Source organism: Halictus rubicundus, chromosome 15, assembly GCF_050948215.1.
Source record: "Halictus rubicundus isolate RS-2024b chromosome 15, iyHalRubi1_principal, whole genome shotgun sequence".
NCBI classification, from domain to species: Eukaryota; Metazoa; Arthropoda; class Insecta; order Hymenoptera; family Halictidae; genus Halictus; species Halictus rubicundus.
This window is the reverse complement of record NC_135163.1, coordinates 8,217,641-8,241,199: the sequence shown is the minus strand read 5'-3', so window position 1 is coordinate 8,241,199 and position 23,559 is coordinate 8,217,641. Positions and strand designations below refer to the sequence as shown.

The 23,559-nt window shown below is 42.1% G+C and overlaps 6 protein-coding genes across 24 annotated transcripts in view; 3 read left to right on the top strand and 3 right to left on the bottom strand.

The window, feature by feature from the left end:
- The window catches only part of LOC143361493 (uncharacterized), a 108,221-nt gene extending 104,221 nt beyond the window's left edge, over positions 1-4,000 (top strand). For 2 of the 3 annotated variants that reach the window (XR_013083468.1, XR_013083469.1), the window contains exons 7-8: positions 859-1,903; positions 1,936-4,000. Coding sequence is in view for 1 of the 3 variants with exons in the window: in XM_076800937.1 (XP_076657052.1) it covers positions 859-1,175 (317 nt within the window). In the remaining 2 variants the exon portion in view is untranslated. Of the gene's footprint in view, positions 1-858 lie in introns of all 3 variants that reach the window. The other variant, XM_076800937.1, reaches the window with a different exon arrangement.
- On the bottom strand, positions 2,937-10,210 carry LOC143361504 (uncharacterized). Of its 13 annotated transcripts, none has more exons than XM_076800967.1 (10): positions 9,856-10,210; positions 9,542-9,593; positions 9,294-9,442; positions 8,932-9,055; positions 8,667-8,793; positions 8,071-8,178; positions 7,866-7,906; positions 7,716-7,760; positions 7,143-7,299; positions 2,937-6,755 (listed from the first exon to the last, which is right to left on the bottom strand). In XM_076800967.1, exons 1-10 carry the CDS (start codon positions 9,881-9,883, stop codon positions 6,588-6,590), a joined length of 999 nt encoding a protein of 332 aa, XP_076657082.1. In that variant the 5' UTR covers positions 9,884-10,210; the 3' UTR covers positions 2,937-6,587. The 13 variants fall into 13 exon arrangements, with proteins under 13 accessions (XP_076657082.1, XP_076657083.1, XP_076657080.1 ...); XM_076800968.1 differs by having other exon boundaries at positions 2,937-6,773; positions 8,667-8,763; positions 9,856-10,202; XM_076800965.1 differs by having other exon boundaries at positions 2,937-6,773; positions 9,856-10,201.
- Positions 10,211-10,844: 634 nt separating this feature from the next.
- On the top strand, positions 10,845-12,283 carry Rps11 (ribosomal protein S11). Its single transcript, XM_076800980.1, has 5 exons — positions 10,845-10,936; positions 11,217-11,342; positions 11,412-11,617; positions 11,803-11,949; positions 12,142-12,283. The coding sequence occupies exons 1-4, from the start codon at positions 10,925-10,927 to the stop codon at positions 11,924-11,926; spliced, it is 468 nt and encodes a 155-aa protein (XP_076657095.1). The 5' UTR covers positions 10,845-10,924; the 3' UTR covers positions 11,927-11,949; positions 12,142-12,283.
- A 378-nt stretch (positions 12,284-12,661) lies between these two features.
- LOC143361505 (lysM and putative peptidoglycan-binding domain-containing protein 3) lies at positions 12,662-14,211 on the bottom strand. The gene is made up of 3 exons (XM_076800978.1): positions 14,071-14,211; positions 13,680-13,890; positions 12,662-13,602 (listed from the first exon to the last, which is right to left on the bottom strand). Exons 1-3 carry the CDS (start codon positions 14,100-14,102, stop codon positions 13,063-13,065), a joined length of 783 nt encoding a protein of 260 aa, XP_076657093.1. The 5' UTR covers positions 14,103-14,211; the 3' UTR covers positions 12,662-13,062.
- Positions 14,212-14,324: 113 nt separating this feature from the next.
- Positions 14,325-14,937, top strand: LOC143361510 (cytochrome c oxidase assembly factor 5). Its single transcript, XM_076800981.1, has 3 exons — positions 14,325-14,454; positions 14,580-14,681; positions 14,766-14,937. The coding sequence occupies exons 1-3, from the start codon at positions 14,347-14,349 to the stop codon at positions 14,802-14,804; spliced, it is 249 nt and encodes an 82-aa protein (XP_076657096.1). The 5' UTR covers positions 14,325-14,346; the 3' UTR covers positions 14,805-14,937.
- Positions 14,938-19,475: 4,538 nt separating this feature from the next.
- LOC143361499 (uncharacterized) overlaps positions 19,476-23,559 on the bottom strand; it is a 46,818-nt gene continuing 42,734 nt past the window's right edge. For all 5 annotated transcript variants that reach the window (XM_076800957.1, XM_076800958.1, XM_076800959.1 and 2 more), the window contains 3 exons: positions 22,654-22,891; positions 21,754-22,047; positions 19,476-21,340 (listed from right to left, as the gene is read on the bottom strand). In XM_076800957.1, coding sequence (XP_076657072.1) covers positions 21,126-21,340; positions 21,754-22,047; positions 22,654-22,891 — 747 coding nt within the window. In that variant the 3' untranslated portion in view covers positions 19,476-21,125. The remainder of the gene's footprint in view (positions 21,341-21,753; positions 22,048-22,653; positions 22,892-23,559) is intronic.

The window sequence follows — 23,559 nt, the reverse complement described above, 5'->3', positions numbered from 1 at the left end:
TCTCTTTCTCTGTCGTTGCGCACAGTAGTTGGATACGGGCGGTCGTCGGTGTGACTCATTGGCGATACGATAGCGTCCCCCATGTTACGTAACCGAATCGCCTGTTTGGGTTACCGCGACTGGTTTGTTTGACCGTTTACAACGCGATCCGGCGCGTCATCCGAGCGAGTTGCACGGCCGGATCATGCGTGTTCCCGCACGTTCCCGTAAATCACCTACTAGAAATTCCGGATGACGTCGTCGTCCCGAGACGCGTCGATGACCCTCATCTCCCGGCTAGCTTCTCTCGTACCCACGCGATTCGCAATCCTCTTCGACCTGGACAGGTCTAGATCCACTTTTACCGATTAGGCTACACGCTCGCGCCCTGTACTAACTCTCGCTGGAAGTCTACAGAGCATTAACCACCTCCAAACTAATCCACGTTCAACCATGGGACCCCCAACGCTTTCTTGAAGAGGACACCAAGGTGAAAACAATCAATGAAAGAAAGTAACACGTTGCTGAAAAGAATTTTAGTGACCCTTATCTTTTTATTAAAGAAATGTTTCTCGGGGTCATAGGGTGATCCCTAGTCATTTCTAGGGATTCCAAATTTTTTAATTTACTACTACCGCATATACCACAGCAGAAATTACTGAAAATCTCAATAGATGCATTCTCGTTATTTTTGTGAAGTAATTTCGAATAATCATTTTTAATGCTCGGTAAGCTCAGTGTGAAATATACTAAATGGTTGAACTAGACATCTGTGGGCCTGATGTATTGAATAGAACGTTCGTCGTCGAAGGGTTAATTTTGAAAAAATTCATCATGGAGTGTTTCGATGGCGAAATAATAATTGATTCGTCTTTGCAGAGGAAGCCCGAAAAGGAGGAAGCAGCGTGCTGGTGCACTGTCAAGCGGGCGTGTCGCGCAGCGCGACGATCGCGATCGCGTACATAATGCGGCACAAGGGCCTGTCGATGGTGGAAGCGTACAAGCTGGTGAAGAACGCGCGGCCGATCATCAGCCCGAACCTGAACTTCATGGGCCAGTTGCTGGAGCTGGAGCAAGGTCTAAGAGCGTCGGGAGGAGTGGTAGCGCCAGCCCCCGAAGAGCCGAAGAGCTGCCACCAGTGTCGCTGGTCCCATCAGCAGAACAGCGAAGAGGTGACATCCGGTTGCAGCGTCTGAGGGCTTCGTCTACCGAGGAGGTTGGAGCCGGCGTCTCGTATCCTGCTGGTCCAACCGGAAGAGCCAACGATTGAAACTCTGATACATATCCTGTACGTCCGAGTCGTTCTTCCTGTTCGCGAGAGACCGCGATGGCGGAACAAGCCGAACCGACAGCCGAACCGTCGGAAACGAAAGAACTCGAAGAAGAACTCGAAGAGAGACACTCGGATCTACTTTTGCTACTATAAACACGTGCCTTGGCGATCGCCCCAGACCCCGAAGAAGGGATAGGCTGAGACAGATTACTTGATAACCGACCGAATAACTTATTTCCGTGGTGTGTGGAAGAGCGAGTCCGTGGGCGCGATGGCCGCCGGGATAAAATTGAGAAAAACGATCCCCGCGGGCCACGCGGATTATTTATTTCGTCGGAGAGAGAGAGAGACTCGGTGCAATCGGTCGCGAAGAAACTGGTGTACTTAGGCGAGCGACAGTGTTCCAAGCACGAAGGTCCAGGAGAGAAAGCCCGAGTCCGGCCCGAGTTGGGTTCGTCCGATTTCCCTCGAGGCGGAGCGTCGTTCTCCATTTTTCTCGGTACCTTTTCGGAAACGATTTATACCACGTGTACAATTTCGGAAAGACTCTTTTTAGTTTCGCGAACCTCATTCTTACTTTTAACGTGTATATTCTCCGTTCGAATCGCGGCGGGATCATAGAGGTACACCTTGCTTAGGGACACTGGTGTTGTTGCGAGAGAGAGAGAGAGAGAGAGAGAGAGAGAGAGAGAGAGAGAGAGAGAGAGAGAAGAGGGAAGGGGTGCGTTTTTCGAATAAACGAGGAGAGGGTTGCACCCTGGGACAACGTCGTTTTTCGACGTGAACGACGAGCACGGTCGAATATGTCAATTGAGGTCAATAACAATTTGTCGCGTCCTGACCACTTGGGTTCGGTATCGCGAAGAACGCGTGCGTTGGTCGTCGAACAATCCCGAGCTCGTTCGAACATTTCCACGGAGCCGTGAACACACGGCGAACTATAGAAATTACTTTGACTCTCGCTCGAGCTCGGGATCGTTCGATGATCGGTATTAATTGGGCTGCGGATTTGATGCGTTCACCAGAAAAATCGGTGTAAATCGTAACCGTACGAAGATTCACCGAATCCGAGAAAATCGACGCGACCTTGTTAAAACGACCGAAGGACGAAAAGAACGTTTCTTAGAAAAATTTGTGTTCTCCGTGAAGATCCGCGGTCCAGCGATTAACGTTAGAACCGCTACGGACCGGTGTTCGGTGATCTCGAACGGTCCGAGTGTTCTCGGCGCGGCGGAGATCACTATGTTTGCGTTTTTCTTTTCTTTTTTTGCCTTTGCCTATTTGTATCTGTACTCGTATATTCACAACACGCTACTCGATAGAGCGAGAGGTGGTTTATATTTGATAATGGATAATTTGTGTATCGTTAACCGGAAGTCTAACTTAACCACACGAAGAAGCGCGGTCCGTAGCATTTAAGGATCTGGTTGAGATCCAACCATCGTGATCATCTAGTCGTTTGTCGGGATGTAATTGATTTACTTTAAGGTGCGAACGAGAATGAGAGAAAGAGAGAGAGGGATGGGAGAGAATGGCAGTATAAATGGCCCTATACACACACACAGACACACAAATACGCGCGTACACGCCAATTAATTTAGAGTAAATAGAACACGTCGTCGGTAGAGAGACTCGACAGAGAGACGACACGTATACGATTATTTTTGTTCTGTTTTTTCCTTTATTTTCTTTTCTTTTTTTTTTCTCCTTTTTTACCAAAACGATTTTACGCGACGAGTTCCAAGCTTCGATGCAACCACGAAAATTTATTGTAAGAGATCGATGCGCTTCGGCGAGGAAAGCCTCTCGATTTTGGTCACGTGATGTCCAAGGGAACACTATACTTTTCCATTTAAATCAACTGAACATCTCGAGGTTCTTCTGGGTAATTTTTACAGCGTTCTTGTTATTGAACTGCAGACTTTTATTCATCTTTGAGAGAACTTTAAAATACAATGTTTTCCGTAGAATTTAACTTGTGAGAACAAGGATATAGAAATATGAGAAATAACAAGAATATAGAAATCTGCAATAATTTTCTGTAACTGCCGAGATCAAGGTGTTCTAAAAATTCGATTGAGGCCCCCGTGATTGAAAATCGAGCGTGCCAATTAACGGGAAAGCTTCACCAGGCCAGGTTCATTGAGCTTGCGAGCAACTCGAGAGGCCCACGCGCGCACCTTCGAGCGAGAAACGAGCTCGAGGAAGGTCGCCGAAAGCGATTCGCTGTAGCCGCCGCCATTTTGTACATTACGTTCGGATGCGTTACAGAGCAGTTTCCGGTCGCCTTTGAGAGGAGGCCGCGTATGTATCCAAGCTTCGTAATCTACCGCTTTTATTCGAACCGGACGAGTCATCCTCGCGAAAGACGAGAAACGAGGAGCAGGGAAAATCCAGTTTGATCGTCGAAAACAAAAAAAAACAAAACAAAAATATACCTCGAGAAAGAGTTGACGGCCTACCTACGGGAAAAGGCGCAGAACAAGCCGTCGGCATAGGATGTAACACGGTGTAACAAGTATAACAAGTATAACAAGTGCGCGGATATATACTGTTAGGACACACACACGACAATCGCCGCTGTTAATCAAACCGAGCAGCTGTTCAAAACGGAAGGAAGAGGATGTAGCAAAGAGAAATCGCTTTTTCACCGAAACCGATATGCCTTTCTACGTTAGAGACTCAACTGTTGACAATAAAAGCTCGATAAGCTAGCGAGCGAGCGAGCAAGCGAGAGAGAGAGAGAGAGAAAGAAAACCTATAGTTGCGAAGAGACAAATATAAAAGGGTTCATGGTAGTAAAGTGACGAGACAGAGCAAGTTCCTTCAAGTATTCTCTAATTCTCTCGAAGAAGAAGATAAAACGGTACATATCAAAGAGACGTCGCCTTTATTTTCCCTCTTCAACGGACCATGGGCGAGGAACCAGCGGAAGCGGTTGGCGTCCTATGGGATCCTATGGTGGTCCTTGTAAAAAGTGTAGCGAATAGCGTTGTACATAGAGACATAATATCGCAGAGTGAAGGCAGACAGGAGACAATGTGAGTGAGCATTGTGTAAAAAGAATGAGAGAGGAATTGAGAGAAGGAGAGAGAGAGAGAGAGAGAGTGAGAGGGTGGGGGGCGGAAGAAGGCCATGAGCGTGTAGTACCTGTTGCGTCGTAAGAATGTATATGTGTATGTAGCGTTTATTGGATTGTGGAAGAACTTTAACAATAAAATTGTATATGTCGACCTGCGATAAATAGTCGTTGGCGATAACCCATCCTTCGACGTGGCTACGTAACCGTTCGTCCTTGAAGCGGTAATTACATTCAGGAAGACTCCGCAGAGGAGCTGAACTGGCTTCAAACTTCCTGAAGCGTTTAGTATGTTTTCGTTGATATTTTGACAAAAAAAAAAGATCAGACCAACTCGTATCGCAATCGTTCCGAATTTTTCCAGAATAAAATTTTGGTTCTGAAGAGCTTTGCTTCAACGAGTAAAATTGCTGGTTGCGTCGCAAAACTTTTGAAGCGCATAATATAACATAATGAACTATGGAGAATACGTGCAAGCCACCGAAGAACATTGTCCCCGTAAGTATAAAAGAATTTTCAGGGTCATGGGGGAAGATAAAAGAGGCGATTATTAAGAACATGTTTATTTAGACAGAAAATATTGAATTTCGAATATAATAAAGTTTCCAAATTCCCAAATTCTTGCGATGGAGTCGGGTTCAATCATCTTAGACCGAGCAATCTCTGTGTCGACACGCTTTCCTCGAAAACTGAAATCGACGACATTAGGTGGAACCAGGATGGCGGCTGCTGCTGCTGCTGCACATGGGTTCCCTTATTCCATAGTTCACTTGACAAATAAAAATATGATTGTGCACACGATCAAGTACGTAAGTTACAAATTCGACCTGTTACTTTCTCTCGGCAATGCTCGCTCACATGCACAATGCACTCGCATTCTCAGTCTCCTGCACACGCGTGTACGCAAGAAGCGCCATCTTGTATGGAACAGCCTGTATACACGCTTGGCTGTAAAATAGGTTGTAACCGAAGCTCCCGGACAGTATCCGCTGTTACAAGGTATAGACGGTCACGTTACAATTCGTTTACAGTGACAGAGACGGACAAGCCTCGGAGCTCTAGTTGTATACAATTAATTAGTAAATACAGGGGATTCGTGCTTTGTCTGCTGGACTCGTTTCACTCGGTCCCTCGTTCCCGGTCGAATTAAATGCGGTACGGAATCATTTGTTTTGTGCCTCCTCAAGGTTTGCAAGAACTTCTGTACGCACGAATCCGTGTGAATTACGCCGTTGCCTTAAACCTTACACCGATGAGATAGACGCGGCGAAGCGGACATCTTCGCGAGTAAAAAAGTTCGCGGTGACGTGCAAAACCTACGGGGTTACAAAACATTATCGTTTCCTAACGTGTACTCTACGGAACTAAGCCTATCGTTTTGCGGGTTATCCGCAAGAAAATTCCTATTTTGTTGCGGCATCGATACGCAGCGCTGTTTCTAACACGTTTAAGACTTTTGTCAAAGAATCGTTGAAAAATAGATTCGGATACGCATTTTGCACGCCACGCTACTGCAGATCAGTTTTCACAGTATAAAACTCCGGGTACTTAGAAAGGTCCTGCGGTCGCGTCAAGCATAGATTCGACGATGATTCCCAGTCGCTGGTCTAACAACGATATTAGTAACAAACTCGGAGCACCTCGTGTACCGTTTTTTCACGCGGTTACATCGCGAGAAAACATATTCAACCCCACCTTACCGACCATGATTAGATACCAACAATACGACGACGCAAAACAGTATATATTTAGATATTTTATATTTATATATACTTCTTTTTTTCCTTCTTTACCTCTCCACTGCGTTAATAAAATTCACTCAACTAAAGCTCTCTATAGGTGAAGCGGATAAATTATGATTACCTCACTCTTCTGCTCGTGCGACGAGATCTATTGCTTGTTTTACGAAAAAACATGATATACAAGGAGGAATCTTGTAGCGCGGAACTATTGTAGCGTTAAACTTATCGCCGATTTATAAATCGTCGCGTGAATTTTCTTTCTTTCTTTCCATTTTTTTCTTTTCTTTTCTTTTTCGGTTACCGTGTTCGCGTCCCTTTCGCGCGCCATCTTGAAAGCCGCTTCGCTATCTGCCTGTCTCGGCTATTTATTTAACAAGTAAATTCACGATTAATGGAAACTATTGGTATATGTTTGCTTAATTCGCGGCTGATCCGCGATATCTAAGAAATCGATCCGTAGGATTGACACGGTGCGTCGCCGGGCTGCCTCGCGTGAAGAGAATAATAATAATAATTATTTGCTGGCAAGAGCGGCCATCGCGCAAATCAACGCTGCGTTCTCTTCCCGCAATCGTTCCCGTTCCATGGTCATTTCGTGCTGTTGCTGCAACAGACGCGCCTCCAACGCTATGATCTTGTGATCCCGGTCCTCGAGGAGCGACAGTAGCCTCCTGTTCTCCTCCTGGGCCCGTTCGATCAACTGAAATCGTTCAACGCGACAATTATCTCAGGTTGTTGCACATGAAATGTCCGATTTCGAACGAATGCAACCTTCTAAATAAACTTATTGATCAAGATAAGCACCGTTGTACAGCCCCAATACTGATTTTTAACATTCGCATTCTAAAATCAGACATTGCATATGCAACAACTTTACAATCTTCGCGCAGTACTATCTCTGGCCAGAATACAGTCGATCAAAATCATTTTTTGATAGAGTGTACAAGACAATGGCCTATATTATCAAGGTTATTCGAGGTCGTTACAAAGTCATTTTGTTTTTTGATCGAACGATTTGTGCCTGAGATATGCCTGCTGCTGTTAGCGAAGCATCAGTATGCTATAGTACCTCATGGGGATTATCGCCTGTTGGTGTGGGAACTCTAGGCCTGCTGCCAGTGGTCACTGACGTCTGGGGTTCATGGTTACCATGGTCCGACTGGTTGACACTGTCCGACTGGTTCAACGAATCGAACTCCTCGTCGTCTGCTTCGAAATCGGAATGGCTAAAATGAAATTTGCATTTTTCTCACGTTAGTGGAGGCATGTCGACATGTTGGTCCGGACTGCCTATAACAATATATTAGGCACGACCCTTAATGTAAACGATCCTATCCGGTAATCTCTAGTAGTGTGATTTCGGTTGATCTTTTAGATTTCTGTTAGTCGGTTTGTTTGCGCTGTAGCGTAACATGATTAACAGGATAAGTTACAGATATGATCGAGAAGAGTAGATTACAGGAGTGATTATAAGTTTTCACCGATTCCGAGATCGTTTTGTATGTATATAAAAATGGTATACAAAGGACTTACGTACTTTTGTTACAATACGCAGGCTCGTATTTAAAAGAATCTACTTAGCTCTACCGTACTTCGTACAGGTCGTGCCTAATTGTACATTGTCACGTACAGTAGCACTTACCAACTGTGCCTATTTATACATGACCTGTAGGAAGTACGGTAATGCCTAAAAAGCAGTAGCAGTTTATTACAAGTAACTACTAAATTGTCACTAAAGCACTAATTTCATTTATGATTCCGCTACCATAATAGATATCACAGTGTTTTATACCTTTTGTTCCGCCTTTGTGTAAACATTTTTGCTGCCCGTTCCTGAAACATGCAGTAGTTTCACGTACATACATTGGCACTGTTACAGGTGTTTCCGCGTTTCACACCGCGTCCACAGTGTAATATATAATATATCAAACAGATATTTATGGTATATAGGTATAGATAATACAGATATATAATTATGTATAATAGCACGAACTTACTTCTATGAGTTCAGGATCAAGGAACTCATTGTGATATGTGTTGTGTTTAGTTTCAAGACAAGTGCCACTAAGCTCTTCTTCATCTTCTCCTGTACTACCTCCTGTACTCTGCAGAATTAAGTCGCTAACGAAATTACATTGCGGAGTAACAACGGGTTTCGCACACAAAATCTCTCACTAATATCCATTATACTCGCGGAACGAACACACCTTGTAAAACTCACTCTATATATGTATATATATATATATATATCTCAACAGAGCTTCTAAGTGCAATCCTACTTGTTGTACATTCAACAGTGTTACCATTCTACCATATCAGAAAAACACGTTATAATATAGATTATCGAAGATAGCAGATAAAAGATTAAAGACGAACGTTCTTGCTTTCACGCTTGCTTTTGCTTGTTCGATTCCATGTTATTCAAAGACGAAAACGAAAATATCTAAAATTCTCATGCAAAGTATAGAAAAGACTAAGGAACTTGAATATCAAACGAGCATCGATGCAAAAAGACTCTTTCACTTCGCTGCGAAAGTACTGCAGAGTCATTAAGATATCTGGGAGCTTAAGGGGACTGGAAATAGTGACAAACCTCCGTCGACGGTAAATGCACTACTCCTGTGCTTCGCCTCTTTTCCCTAAGTTTCCGTCTATCACGTTGCTGCTTGCCCTTGTTTATGTGCGTTGGCCTGTGCAAACAGGATACGACACTAAAGACACTAGAACCAGATCCAGAAAGCGTTAGCAAAGTATGCAAACTCTATACTGGATCTACATAATAGTGGCAAGTGGTCGTAAATCTATTGTAACTTCATCTCTGCGACTCCACCATTGGGCCAATGGTTGGAGCAACTTACCGGCCAGTGACGCGTTTGTCCTGTTTCCTCATTATTGGTTTGTTCTGTTGACTCTCGTGTCCTGGTGCACTGTTTGAGCTTGTTTCACACACGCCTTGGGGCTCCTCCACATTTGGTGTACTTTCTGGAACACAGAACATTTACATAGTATGCTTAACAAATCGTAAATTACTTAGAATATTAGCTGTACAAATGTAGTTCTATACCCGTGATTAATACGTGTTTTCCCTTTGTGCAAAGCACTTTAATACACAGGAGAATAAGCAGAGTACGTTGACGGAGACAATTGCAGTTCATAAAAACAATAACTTACTCCCATGACGTTGTATCTGATACATAATTAGAACGTTTGATAGAATTACTTTGAAAGTTTATCGAAGAGGTGTCTCCTGTTCTGGGTGGGCCAATCCGTGCCCGTGCCGTTCTAATTCTGGACCTTCTGGACGATAACTCGTAGTCATTGTCAAAGTCCTCCTGGCTGACGGAACTAGACGCCATGCCGGTTATATCGCTGTGAAACAATGGGAACGAAGAGAGAGCGTTATTCAAATTGTTCGGCAGAGTATATGCGACTTGATGCGAAACAAAGTAAAACAAAAAGAGCTCTTACAAAAAATACCTGGACATCTGAACAAAGGGGGGTAGGTGATGGTGCGTGATACCTGTGGTGGACCAGCACAAAACTTGTAGGCCAAAAAAGCGAGAGTGCTGGAATTGTTTTAGGTTTGTCTAAAGGAGAGTCACAAAAACATCGACCGTTCTCAGCTAAAAACGAGGAAGTGCGTGCGCGATAAATGATAACACAACAAAGAGAGGGAAAAAAAAAATAACAGAAGGCAACGGTAATTCTTGGGTTGTTAGTCACCTGCCGATGAGAGCGGTCTTCACCTAGTTCCACTGACGATGCGGTGACTCACTACCAACCTATGTACGATTGACAGCTGTCAACCATCGAAACATCCACAAACACGTACGGTCCGCAACGATTACATAGTTTACAGACAGATAGGCATATCGATCGTTCGTGCACCGTCTTTCGTAAAGCACGATTCTCAACGCGTTCGTTCGACAGATACGCTAACACTCGATGCAGTCGGCTTTCTTGCCTTAAGTTTGTCGCCAAAATACACGGAATCAATACTCTGCACAAACAATGGTCGGATGCGGCGTATTTAATAAATATTTTATTTTTTTACGCATCGGGGAAACGACCGGGAACCAGCAGCGACATTTACGGCGAGCCTCTCAAACTACTATCAAAAAGTAGCATAATAGAGGCGAAACTCCTCTGTCAGAACTTGTTCGATGTTCACGAATTCTAAGAAACCTCCGTGATACCACAGACGAGGTATAATATAGACCTATCATCCAATATATTTTTGTGGCCCACTTTTTTGGGGTCACGTAACCCCATTACCATTTTCGTGTCACATCTTGTATTACCAGTTGGAACTAAAATTTGCTGACAGCATCCTCAGTGGTAGGAATTAAAATTAAAAATAGCTACATATAGTCACTGAAGTCTCGCGAATATGAGAAAATAAACGAATAATTCTAAAAATCTCTGATTTTTTGAACAGTCGATATTTCAGAACATGAGACATGAAGTCCCATAAGATGATAGGTCTATCCTTATACCTCGTCTGTGGTGATACAACAAATTTATTCTGAAGCTGACTACACTGTAAGAGATACAAAATTTCATCTGGGTGAAACGTCTACATAGTTTTTGTATCCATGTTCGTGGAAAGTAATAATTTTAATTTGAATGAAAACAATGAATTGCTTCGATTAATTTATTATTTTGGAAATAAAGAAAATATCTTTGTTTTGTACGAATAGAATGAAACAAATAACCCATTACAAATTTAATTTTTTAAATCTTGAAATTACACGACATTTCATCATTGTAGGTTGGCACTACTGTAGACTCGAACAAACAAAATGACGTGAGTTGCCTTTCCGGTGTCGATCGCTCTTTCAGTAGGACAAGATGGCTGATCAGGTACGTATCCGATGTTAACAACGACAATATCTACATTTTTTCTTGTTTAATTTTGTTATTTTTTAAATATTTGTGTCCAAGTGATCGTTTCAAACGTAACAGTCACTAATGAGAAAAAAGAATTCGTTATTCGAGACTTTTATGAAAAGGTTAGGGCTTTCTGTGCGAACGTTGCACGTGGTTCGGTTGTCTAAACAGTCCATGCGTCTAATGATAATGATCCATTTTGTGTGATTGAGGAGGAACACTGAGATTTAGAAATGCATTTTTATGTTTATAGACCGAGCGTTCGTTTCAAAAACAACCCACGATCTTTCTTAACCGCAAGAAAGGTCTGGGCCCCAAGAGAAGGAAGCCTATGAGATATAGCCGAAATGTCGGTCTGGGATTCAAAACACCTCGTGAGGTACGTATCATTTTATTTATTAAAAGAAAAAGTCGCGACGCTATTTAAATTTTCAATATTGATGTTTAGGCTATCGAGGGAACTTACATTGACAAAAAATGTCCATTCACTGGTAACATTTCCATCAGAGGGCGTATTCTCACCGGTGTTGTACAAAAGATGAAAATGCAGAGGACCATTGTCATACGTAGGGATTACCTGCATTATATCAGAAAGTACAATCGTTTTGAAAAACGCCATCGCAATATGAGTGTCCATCTTAGTCCTTGCTTCAGGTTAGTATTACTGTATACTACTTCGCGAAGCTTGCAATTATTTGTTTGCATGATGATACTGACGACGGTCTTCTGAAGAAAGAATTGATGTAACTTTTTCGTCAACTGATCAATGATTTATTTCAATACTCATTGTTTCGTCAGTAATGTTTCTTTATTTTTATTATCAATGTTTTGTATTGCAGAGATGTGGAAATAGGTGATGTTGTCACAATTGGAGAATGCAGACCCCTCAGTAAAACAGTCAGATTTAATGTTCTGAAGGTATCCAAGGGAACTGGATCGAAGAAGAGTTTTAAGAAGTTCTAAGTTCGCAGAAAATACAATCAATGGTTGGTAGCACATTAAAACTTGAGAATTAACGTTTAGTATTAATGAAGTATAGAATGATGAAATTAACGACGGTCTTCTGAATTGATTAGGCTGAACGACATTATCGTACTCTGAACATAGTTAACTTAATGACTTTTTTCAAGCGTTTATAGAAGGAGGTGGTTATGCTTTATGTACTTCATTAATTGTAGGAAATCTTGGAATGATTACAAATTGGCAGAGGAAGGTAACACCAGATTGGTAAAGGTTGCAAGAAACATCAATTAACATTTTGATTTTGTAACTTATGACATATAAGAATCAATAAAAGAATAGAAAACATTTCTATAGGAACTTTATTGCATTTTATTGTACAGGGCATTAAAAAAACAAAATCTGAGGAAATTGTATGATTACCAAATTATTAGATTGCTAGAGGATGTAATAAGCGAGACAAACTTCAGTGTTACAAAATATATTTCTCATAGACTTCAACAAGAAAATATTATCAAAAGTTTACATAACGCCGAAAGCCATATTGAATAAAATACGCGTTATAATTACATCAAAACGTCACCGCAGAGGAAGATGCTTCGTCCAATTTTAATAATTCGTTTGTACTTGAAGCAACATTAATCATATAAAATGTACGAATTCATCACAAGTAAAAATTACGCTAATTCGTAGTGTTGTCATTACAGTAAAGGAGATTAAAAATCGCTTAATATCACGTATCTTCAAGAAAACTTAAAAAAGGTTCCATTCTCTCTATACAAGGAATCTTGAGAGCAGCTCAACTGCCAATGGGAACGTCTTTGGCAATTGCTCCATTAAGTGGTAATTTATATAATGCGCGGAATAACAATATTATATATGTATATACAATATACATATTCGCACACATACTAGTATTCACAGTCCTGTTAATATCAATATTATACATCAGATATTCACAAAGGCACTTCAACTTAGGTGTATTATTAATATAAGAAAATAATGTCTTGAAATGTCGTTTCCAAGTCCTTACCAGTCATGTAATGGCTAGTCTTAGTAGGCAGAGATTCTAGGTTCACATTTTACATTCATTCGTAATCTAACATTCATGCGACAGCATTATTTTTCTTAGAGTATTGCTAATGATTAGTCACCGAATGGTTAGTAGATGAAAATACTGTTGTGCATAAGAGTAGGTACAAGATAGGCCCTGCTAAACATAAGAACAGGGAAAACCCAAGGAGGTGTGTCCAGGATAATCCGCAGTCATCACCAGAACACTTAAATGTATCTGTTAAACGGGCGTCATTTGAGTTACTCTCTGACGAAGCAAGCAATTGGTCAGTATCTGCACTAACAATCTCTAAGTTATTACTATTATTGTATGTCGATAAGGGCTCGCACACCGAATTCAATATTATCGCATTAATCTCTGCTTTCGGTGATTGAGTTATAACCGGAGTGTTGATTATATTCACTAATGGATCTTGCGTAGATGTACTGGTTCTAGCTTCTTCATCAGCAGCTATACTTACATTGCATGGATTGGCTTGTCCGGTCTGAGTCTCTGTCAAATTTTCAGTCAACAGAGAGAAAGGTTTAACTGGTACCTTTATGAAACGTCTCGCATAGATTTCGTTCTCCTTGTGAATCTTATTGATTCTCTTCAACTCGGATATCTGAAAGCATAATTTAGAAAAGCCATATTTATCGTCAACTTTCATTAATAATCCATTGAACATTTAGTGGGCATTACCGTGCATCTGTATCTCAGTGCTACAGCTTGCAAAGTGTCCTCTGGCTTCAACTGAACATTAATCACTTCCACCTTTCGTGGCAACGATAAGCTCTTGTTTCGCGGTTGCAGAGGAATGTTGTCTTCTTCTTCGCTGGCTTCGTCGTCCGAATATAAAAACACATAATGCGGGGAACCTTCCCTCTGATTTCCGCGTTGATAAACCATTTGTCTGAAAAAATGACACCATATCCTCAAAAATAAGATCGGCGTAACACGTGCAATCAAAAAGAATTACACGATAAAATTAACGAAAAGCAACAACTTTACGAAAACTAAATGATTAAAATCGAAACATCAAATATGTGAGCTGTCAAACGTCATCAAAAAAACAGCCGAAGCTGTCAGTTACCTTGTACTTTTCTGTCTTTCGGTATCTTTCATGATTGTTAATCAGCCTCCATAAATGTTACTCGAAAAAAAATTACATCTCAAGAGACGATGACTGTCTAGATCCTAACTCGATCATTCATCGAACACAACTGCCCTTCACCGACCATATGCGTTGTGTGTATATCACACATCCGTCACGAGAGCGAGGTTAGGTTACCTTCTGCGAAACGAATGAAACATAACCACCGTTGTAAACAATTCCGCAAGAAAGTCTCCACGCGATATATCATTCAAGATGATGCGATATTCGTCTGACGGCGAACAATTGAAAGACACATCAAGATGCGCATCCCTTCGTGCAAACTTGAAGATGTGTTTGCTAGAAAGTGAATGCTGTCGAACCGTAAGAAATTATGCTATTCGTAGCCAGTTATTTTAACCTCCCATGATCGTCTGTCATGGTGTTTATGAACTCGTATCGGAATGATTACTTCGAAAGAATGATAACATTGTTATACTCTGTTGCAGCGTAAACACACGCCCAGAGAATGTCTCTTGAGAAAAGACGGTACTGTGCCTGACGAGTGCTACGCTCTGCATAAAACGTTTTTTGAATGCAAACATTCAATTGTAATTGTTCATTAAATAATAATTGATTTTATGTATGATGTAGAGACGAGAATATATATTTTGATATATGTGCATGTGTTTCAGATCGACGGAAGAAGAAGATTTAGGGGACCGCGAGAATGAAAATATGAAGACTTTAGGTTGTGTATTTTGCATTCTAAGTTAGATTATATTCTTGTATCTGCGTTGTACATTGATTGCTGCTCTGTAAATAATATTCTCTTTTGAATACATTGAAGTTGAGGACTCCATAATTTTTCTATATAGTTTTCGAATGCGTACGAAACTGATCTCTGTAATGTTTATTAGAACTCAACTACAACGCCATCTAGGAATGCCTCCATCGGTAACGTTCGTTTTTTAATAGCGAACTCTATCGAAATGGAACTGAATCGTGTCGACTTAGATCGCCGGGTAACGCTGACGTTAAATTAATGGACGTTACCATGTGTGAACACACTGTTACCGACGCGCAATCCACGTTACAAACAAACATTTATATTGTATTTTAATATAATCATTTTCTGTAAGAATCAACAATGCACAAATAAAGACGATGTAATGAAAAGAGAAATCTGCGTATATTATTTCTTTGAACTCTCAATTTTTCCCAATTTCGTGCCACCTCCTTCAATATCATATTCTCCTAATAGAAAATGCGATTTCTCGGAAAATTTGGGAAAATTTCGACCGTCTGACTTGTCGTTGAGTTGTACCACTGAATTTTCGAAAATTTTCGAGCGTCTGGCTTGTCGTTGACTTGTACTACTGAAATTCGAAAATTTTCGACCGTCTGGCCCGACGTTGACTTGTACTACTGAAAATCGGATACCTCCTTTGATATCATGTTCTCCTAATACAAAAGTTGAAATTTCCGAAAAATTCCAGAAAATTTTCGACCGTCTGGCTTGTCGTTGACTTGTACTACTGAAATTTCGAAAAATTTCGAGCGTCTGGCCCGACGTTGACTTGTACTACTGAAATTCGGATACCTCCTTTGATATCATGTTCTCCTAATACAAAAGTTGAAATTTCCGAAAAATCCCAGAAAATTTTCGACCGTCTGGCTTGTCGTTGACTTGTACTACTGAGATTTCGAAAATTTTCGAGCGTCTGGCCCGACGTTGACTTGTACTACTGAAATTCGGATACCTCCTTTGATATCATGTTCTCCTAATACAAAAGTTGAAATTTCCGAAAAATCCCAGAAAATTTTCGACCGTCTGGCTTGTCGTTGACTTGTACTACTGAAATTTCGAAAATTTCGAGCGTCTGGCCTGACGTTGACTTGTACTACTGAAATTCGGATACCTCCTTTGATATCATGTTCTCCTAATACAAAAGTTGAAATTTCCGAAAAATTCCAGAAAATTTTCGACCGTCTGGCTTGTCGTTGACTTGTACTACTGAAATTTCGAAAATTTTCGAGCGTCTGGCCTGACGTTGACTTATACTACTGAATTTCGTGCCACCTCCTTCTTTATCATGTTCTCCTAATACAAAGTTCAATTTTCTGAATTTTCGAAAATTTTTCGCTATTTTCGCAATTGTCGAATTTCTAACTAGGAGAACATGATAGTAAAAGAGGTGGCACGAAAATCTTTCTGTAATTTCAAAAATTTTGCTGTTCCCGGAATTTTGGGGGTCGAGGGGAAAAAGAAGAACACATGAACTGTTGTAACTAATATTCTTTATTTTTCACGAAATAAATCCACCTAATTTATACAGGTAGGATGTGACCCAGAAATGGTAAGGAATTCCTCAAAGGAATAAATAACAATTCCCACATGGTAATATTAGAAGTGATATATTATTAACTTCATCGTATTCGTTGTACATGATATAATAAACCTATTGTAATCGCGGAGTACCAATCTGTCGTCGCATTGATCCGATCTGGTCCCGCGGGACCAACGATCCACAAAAGGATGTTCGGTTCTGGATCCGATCCAGGCGTCCGCAAAGTAAAGTTTACCCTGAACAGACGTACTCCTCCACGCGGAGCAGAAAAAGGTGCTCACGTAGACAAAACTTGTGCAGGCGAAGAACACGTTTACCCGAACGGCGTACTCTCATCTCAAAAGTGGACAGACACCCAATCACACCTCCAAATATTCTAAGAACTCCTAGAATATTCTAAGAAGTCCTTCGTGCCGCGATCAATCGCGCACAGAACAAACCGTGTATCGTTTTGTTTTGTTTTTTTATTTTATTTATTAACCGCTGCGATACACGTGGGATCACAGTAAAATCGCAAGTTCACATTCGTTCAGAAATTCTTTGGTTTTTCGCTCCCCCTAATTTACGTCGGCCTCCTTGCCGGCGATTTTTTAACAATTAACGCATTTGACCAAGTGTAAAAACATTGTCAATCAATTTTTCTCTGGAAAAGTATTGGAAATAGTGACTGAATTATTTTCGTTCGACTAAGATGACGTTTCAAGGTTCATTTGATTCCTCAGTTTGATTTTCTTTGACTTTTATAGTTTCATTATTTAGATTATTTTGATTTTTGGTCGCAATATTTGGAACTGTGGTGTTCGGCACAGTCAACTTGTTAATCGTTATTCCCTTGATCTTTCATTGTTCTTTCAATGTTTAATTCGTTCAAATTCACACAATTTTTCTTACCCATTTTCTTCGCGATTTGATTGTAAATCGAGATTAGGAGCAATCGCTGGCACGAGACCGATTCGCGCGTAATTAATCGTCGTCTTATACTTAAGAGCGTCTCTTGTTCCACGTTTTTGTTTCAGCGAGTTACGAACGGGACGTATTGTAAGTATACGCCGTCGATGGAGGTGGTGTCCTTAAAAATCTACGTTTTTTTGTTTTACCGATCGCGCCTGCGCAATCATCCTAGCTATTGTCTGGTATGCAACAAGCGTATATTGACTATACGTTTTTCCACTATGTTGTTTTGATTCTTCCGCTTACTTGACTTTTGTTACTGTTTTTTCGTCCTGCTTCCCCGATTTTCTCGGTTTGTACTACGATGCCAATTCACTCTACTCGCCCTCTTCCTAGATACGTCTACCGGGCACCTAAGAGAGATTTTTTTTTGTTTATTAAGCTTTCCCCGCGAAAAAAGACGGGAGAGACTTGTCCCTTCGATCCTGCGGACGATCCTGACGCGTTATCAAGGATTAAAAGACGACCTTGTCGTTCCTTCTTCAGAATAAAATGTTCTCAAAAGCAAAAATGAAGAATTTATTCGATGCTTGTATACTTCAAATTTAATCGACGCGCCCGTACATTACTGTCTTGTTCTATTGCAGTAACAAAAGGAAATCAAAATGGAGAATTCGTTTGATATTGCACGGTTGGAAGTTAGTCGACGTGTCTGTGTATTGCTATCTACTTCTACTGCAGCAACAGGTGTCAAAACAGACTAGCTTGGAATGATACGCAGCTTGAGTAGAAGAGAATTTTATAACGAAAAGCATTGTTAAAGGATACTAGTGTGAAACAATATATGTTATTTTAGTTATTTAGTATTACTGCGAGTTTGATACAAAGTAGAAACAGTAAACAATGGTCAGACACGTCCATCAACGTACCAACAGCAATTTCACACTAGAAATTCGTTTCATCCTAACAATTCCGATGCTGTTGCTTTATAAAACAATCTTTTATACAATTCCCTTGATTCTCAAGTAGCATAAGACTGTTCCGATCAGACAGGATCGCCGTTTAACCCTCGAGTCTACCGAATCGTCCGCTGCCGATGCATCATATGCACTCGTAACCCACTCGCGTCGTCGATCCAGGCAAGGATATGTAATATCAAACGGTGTGAAACGTTAATCGATAAAAGTTTCGGATTAAATTGCAGAGCGTCCTCCGACGTAGCCACTAAAAAACCGTCGAGAGCGTCCGGTTCCGCCTAAAATTATTTTCTCGCAGACTATCGTCCCCCGAGGGGACACCTCTATTCGTTCGAATGCGGAGATAAAATGAAAGAGAAAAGATAACGCCATCGCCCATGTGATATATTACGTCAATCGTTCGAATATCACAGTTTATCGAGTATATGATATGTAGTCAGCGATTTAATCGATAAGTAATAAAAGTTTTCTGCGTCTCGGTACGCGCGCGCGCGTGTCTCTGTGTGTATGAGCGCACTGCCGGCGGAGACTACAGTGATTTTCTGTTCGGTTTAATTCCACACCAATAGGTGAGAACCGCTAGAATTATACTTTACAATCCTCGCTCGACGCATCAGGCGCACGATAACGTATCGAATAATTCGAGACGCGGAAACGCTTGTGTTTGGCACTCTACTGTCCTTGCGAGGCTCGTGTTTCTTCTATTGTTCGGCGAAGCGGGGCAAATGACTTTAAAGAGCAACCGGTGTTAGTAGAATTTGCGTAAATAGCAAGACACATTTGATCAGAGTGAAAGAGGGGGTTGTTAAGGGAAAAATTTACAAGTAGATTGTGAACAGTATTTTAGTAGAAGGTGGACAGTATATGACTGTTAATAAATAAGAGGAAAAGTATTCTAGGTAAAGGGTATTCGAGTAGAAAGTGAAAAATATACGAGTAAACAAATAGAAGGTGAAATATTGATAAAGATATTTGAGTAGAAAGTGAAGAGTGAATTCAAGTCAAAAATGGAATTCGAGTAGAGAATGAAAAGTGGCTACAAAGCGAATACTGTACAAGCAGAGGAGAGTCAAGATCATCGGTAGAAAATTGAAGATGTATGAATAGAAATAGAAAGAAGTATCAGTAAGTGAAGAGCAAAATTTGATCAGAAAGAGAAGAGTATTTGAAGAGTAATTAAGAAGTCTACGAGTAAAAGTCGAAAGAGCATAGAAGCTTATGTAATTGAATACTCTGTAGAAGAGAAATAAAAAGAGAAAGAGGGGAGGCTTGCAAACGCACCGAGAGGAAGTATCAAAGAGAAAACGACTCAAGAGACGAAACTCCAATTCCCATCGCGGAGAACTGGCAGCCCATTACCGATAACTCTTTAATCCCATCGTTCCTCGCATCGGCAAAAACGCCGCCAACAGCACACGGTGTATCCTTTCCCCGGTGTGTGTGTATGTGTGTGTGTGTGCATGCAGATTTCGCAGATGCGCGCGTCCCTCGTATCGAGCGGAGCGACACGCTCGTTTTGCAATAAACGTCCGCTCGAACGTCCGGATGAAGTATGCAAAGTCGAAAAATACAAACTGGCCAGAGGCGTAACTAGACACGGGTCGCGCAGCCCGGAAGCGTACCAAGATTCGTTGAGAGAATATATTCCCTAAAGCGTATACGAAGAGAGCGTCTTGGCTGGCCTGCCGGAAGCCGCGTCGCCATGATCGATCCGTCTTCGAGAGGATCGCTATTTAAAAAGCGGCGTCCGTGCACGCTCTGTACCCTCGATAAAAGTCGCAAGCAGCGCGGGCCGGCCTAACACCGTGATAGTACACGCTGGTGTATGAAAATAAGTGACCTTTATCAAACCGGAAACGACGTGATCGTATCTGACCGATATTCCCGGTTTCTCCGGTCGGCGAGAACGACCCTCGTAAACGACTGCTGTTGCAGCAGTGCTCGCCTCGATTCGACTAAAATCTGCTCGGTTAAATTTACACGAGTCCCCACAATTCGCTTATCGGAGCGATAAGTCGATCAGGATAGAATAGAATTGTATGCGACGTCAGGAAAAGGTAAACATGAGACGAAGAAAATTTTATTTTCAGCAGTTGTCTTATCTTCGCGATCGCAACACCGATGGATAGCTGAGATTCTCCCGGTTAAAACGAGTCCAAACACGAGGTAAATCGCACTAATTTTACCGATTTTAACCAATGTACCTCTTGATAGGCGCTGCCCCCACTACCGCGCTCGCGGGAGGCGGAGCGTCAGCAGCGCGCGACCAATCAGTTGCCCAGGTCTGAGTGAATCGATAAAAGTAGTCCGATTTACGTCGTGTTTGGACTCATTTTAATCGGCAAAATCTCGGCTATCGATTGCCACTGCGATTACAAAGCTAAGACGACAATTACTGAAAATACCTTCATCGCGTGTCCATTTTTTCTCGACGTACTATCTCACTACCGATTCTCCGACAATGTTGAGCCGTGTTCCACTCAATTCTTGGAACAAAATGATGAATTTAACCGTTGGCTCCAGTAAAATGTACATTTAACCGAGCTCTTTGTTGTTCTTTCCGTGAGTTTTTCGAAAAGTCCTTCTCCCGAGATCAGGCTCGAGATTGACTCGACTCGATCGCCGACGATTGCCTCTTCAAGAAAACGATCCGCGGCGGCAGCTCTTCTTCGGCAAAGAGAGAGAGAGAGAGATTCTTGTTGAATCTCGAAGATAGCCGTCGATGCCTCCGATGATGTTGCTCAGAGATGATCTCTTTGTTCGAGTTCTCTCAGAGAGTGGCTCTGTCCGGCTGCACGCCGCCGGATCGCGCGCGTCGTCAGCGTTTCTTGACGAATCAGAAACATACCGATGGCCTGTACAGGCCAGTGTAGCCGCATAATCGTGCACGCAGTGCTGGCAACAGTATCGCCGCTGCCGATAGATTGTCTTGCAGTTGAGAGCACTCGCAGATCAATAGGTACATCTTGTCGCCCTGAGACATCGATTTGTGCAGCGTGATACGCCTCAGGCCCACCGATTTTGGCAAGTATCGGTACATCATGCGTGCGCCTGCAACAGATATTCGTTTATCAGTTGACTAACCCTTGAGAGTATTATGAAAGAGTTACTGATGAAAAAAAATGTCGAGCTGAGCAGCTCTGGTGTACAATCGGGCCTGTTCAACTTCCTCGTCGCGGGCCACACGGTCAAAATCATCAGTATTTCCGTTCCCTCATAGGCTCCCTCTTATGTTACAATATAATATTGAATAGGTTCGCGAAAGAAACAAATGCTATACCCATCTGGCGACACGACCGAGGGAATGTCATTTTCTAACTTAGCGGAATGAAAAAGTGAGAGAACGGGCCAAGTGTGGCCCACGGGCCGCGGGTTGAACAGGCCTGGTGTACAATATAAAATTAACAATCTGAGACTGAAATTGAAAGAAGATGAGATTGAAGTAGCAGTAGTGGAAGAAGTACCGGTCCAGTAGAGCCAGTTTTGTTCGAACTTGAGGCCATCGTCGCCCTCGAAAACCTTGAAGATCGAGACGATGTAGCCGGTGGACGGAATCGGTGGTCTGACGCCAGGTGGTTCCAATGGAGGTCTCGCGATCGTTGCAACCTCGTTAAACAAATCCAAGGTGTGACTGGCCGCGTACCGGAGATCCCGAGGGTCGAACTTCCTCAGGGCGGCGCATTGAACCTCGTTGTAAAAGTCCACGGGATCCGTGTTCTGTTTGTTTATTAGGTAGTACGTGATGAATGGGAAATCGGCTGAAATTATTATACCATTCGCAAATAAATCAACACAATTATGCACCATAATTACATTCACTATTTTCCCCCGTATCTATTCGCCGCCGTTTTTCAGTTTCAACGCCCTCTTGCGATCTCAATTATGGTACTTCAGAACATAAAACGAAACATGTCTAAAAATCAATGTAGACACAAATGTATTTCGGAATCCGCGAGTCCCCTCTATCTGAAAACTACTTACAAACAAAATGGTCCTATCAAATATTCCACAACAAATGGCACACCAGGCGAACCGCAGCAACGTCCCCAAAACTAAATCCGATAAACGGTCCCCCAAACTTCACGAATATCCTTATCGAATCTACGACGCTTCGCCCGGAATACCAATGAACTCGAAGAAGGGGGTGAGTTTCGCAGGTGTAATTTTTCGAGCATCTTTATGGTTGGTTTTGGGCGTTATGCTCGTCTACGTGTCGTTACCTCGAAGTGTTACGGAATTTCAGCTGTCGTCTTCGGGTACTGTTGCCCGGCATTTGTCAACTGCTCGCGTTACCATCGCGATCGGTCAACCCTGGTCTAAAGAAGAAGAACAAGAAGAAGAGGAAGGTGTCGTGGTCGAATTACCATTTTTCTCCATGTTCGTGAGCAGAATGCTCTGCGAAGCTGATGGCGCTATTTCTGCGACGAGTTCCGCCGCGGTGTCCCGTTGCAAGACCAACGGACGAGAGACTGGAGACTCCATCAGGGGATCCAACGGTTCCAATGGGGTCATGAAGTGCGCGAGAACGCATTGTTTCGGGTCCTCGACCTCGAGCACTGACAACGGACTGCCGGGCCTCTTCTTGTCCGCGATTGGCGCGTGCTGGAACCAATTATGACACCCGTTAACTTAATTCCAAGAAATCCACCACAATTCTACAGCGCCTACTCGATACATGTCCAAAACGCGGGTCTAGCCACGGACATACATCGGCCAGGAGATCCTCACGGGGCATAGTTCGGGGACTCTTATCGGCTAGGCATTTGGGACATATATAGAGTAAACAGTGTAGAGTATTTGCAGTGTATTTTCTACTTAATGTCTACTTTGTTAGTCACGTAGAATTAAATTAGTGTCTGATTGAATATAGGAGTACAATTGGTGAAACCACTATAAATAAAGTGGCAATTTTGTATCAAAATAATCCACATTTTAATGTCTTCTTTTTAACAGCCACCACCGAATTGTCTTCTTTCGTGCTGAACCGCCGACATTATTTTCACGAAAGACATCGATGTTCCTTTTCCCAAGATGGCGGCCAGCAAGGATGGCGAGAACAAATATTATCGGGAGACTTGGGGCTCTCAAAATCTATAAAAGCAATGTCTAAGATCAACAAAAGGAAGCCGAGCGCTCCTTATTTACACCTTCCGCTATTGTTCCGCGAACAATGTTATTCGCGAATTTTCTCGAAGAAAAACAACGCGAAATAACATGTAGCTGTGCAACTTTCCCTGGCAAGGTGAATTTGACGGGCCCGGCAATTAAAA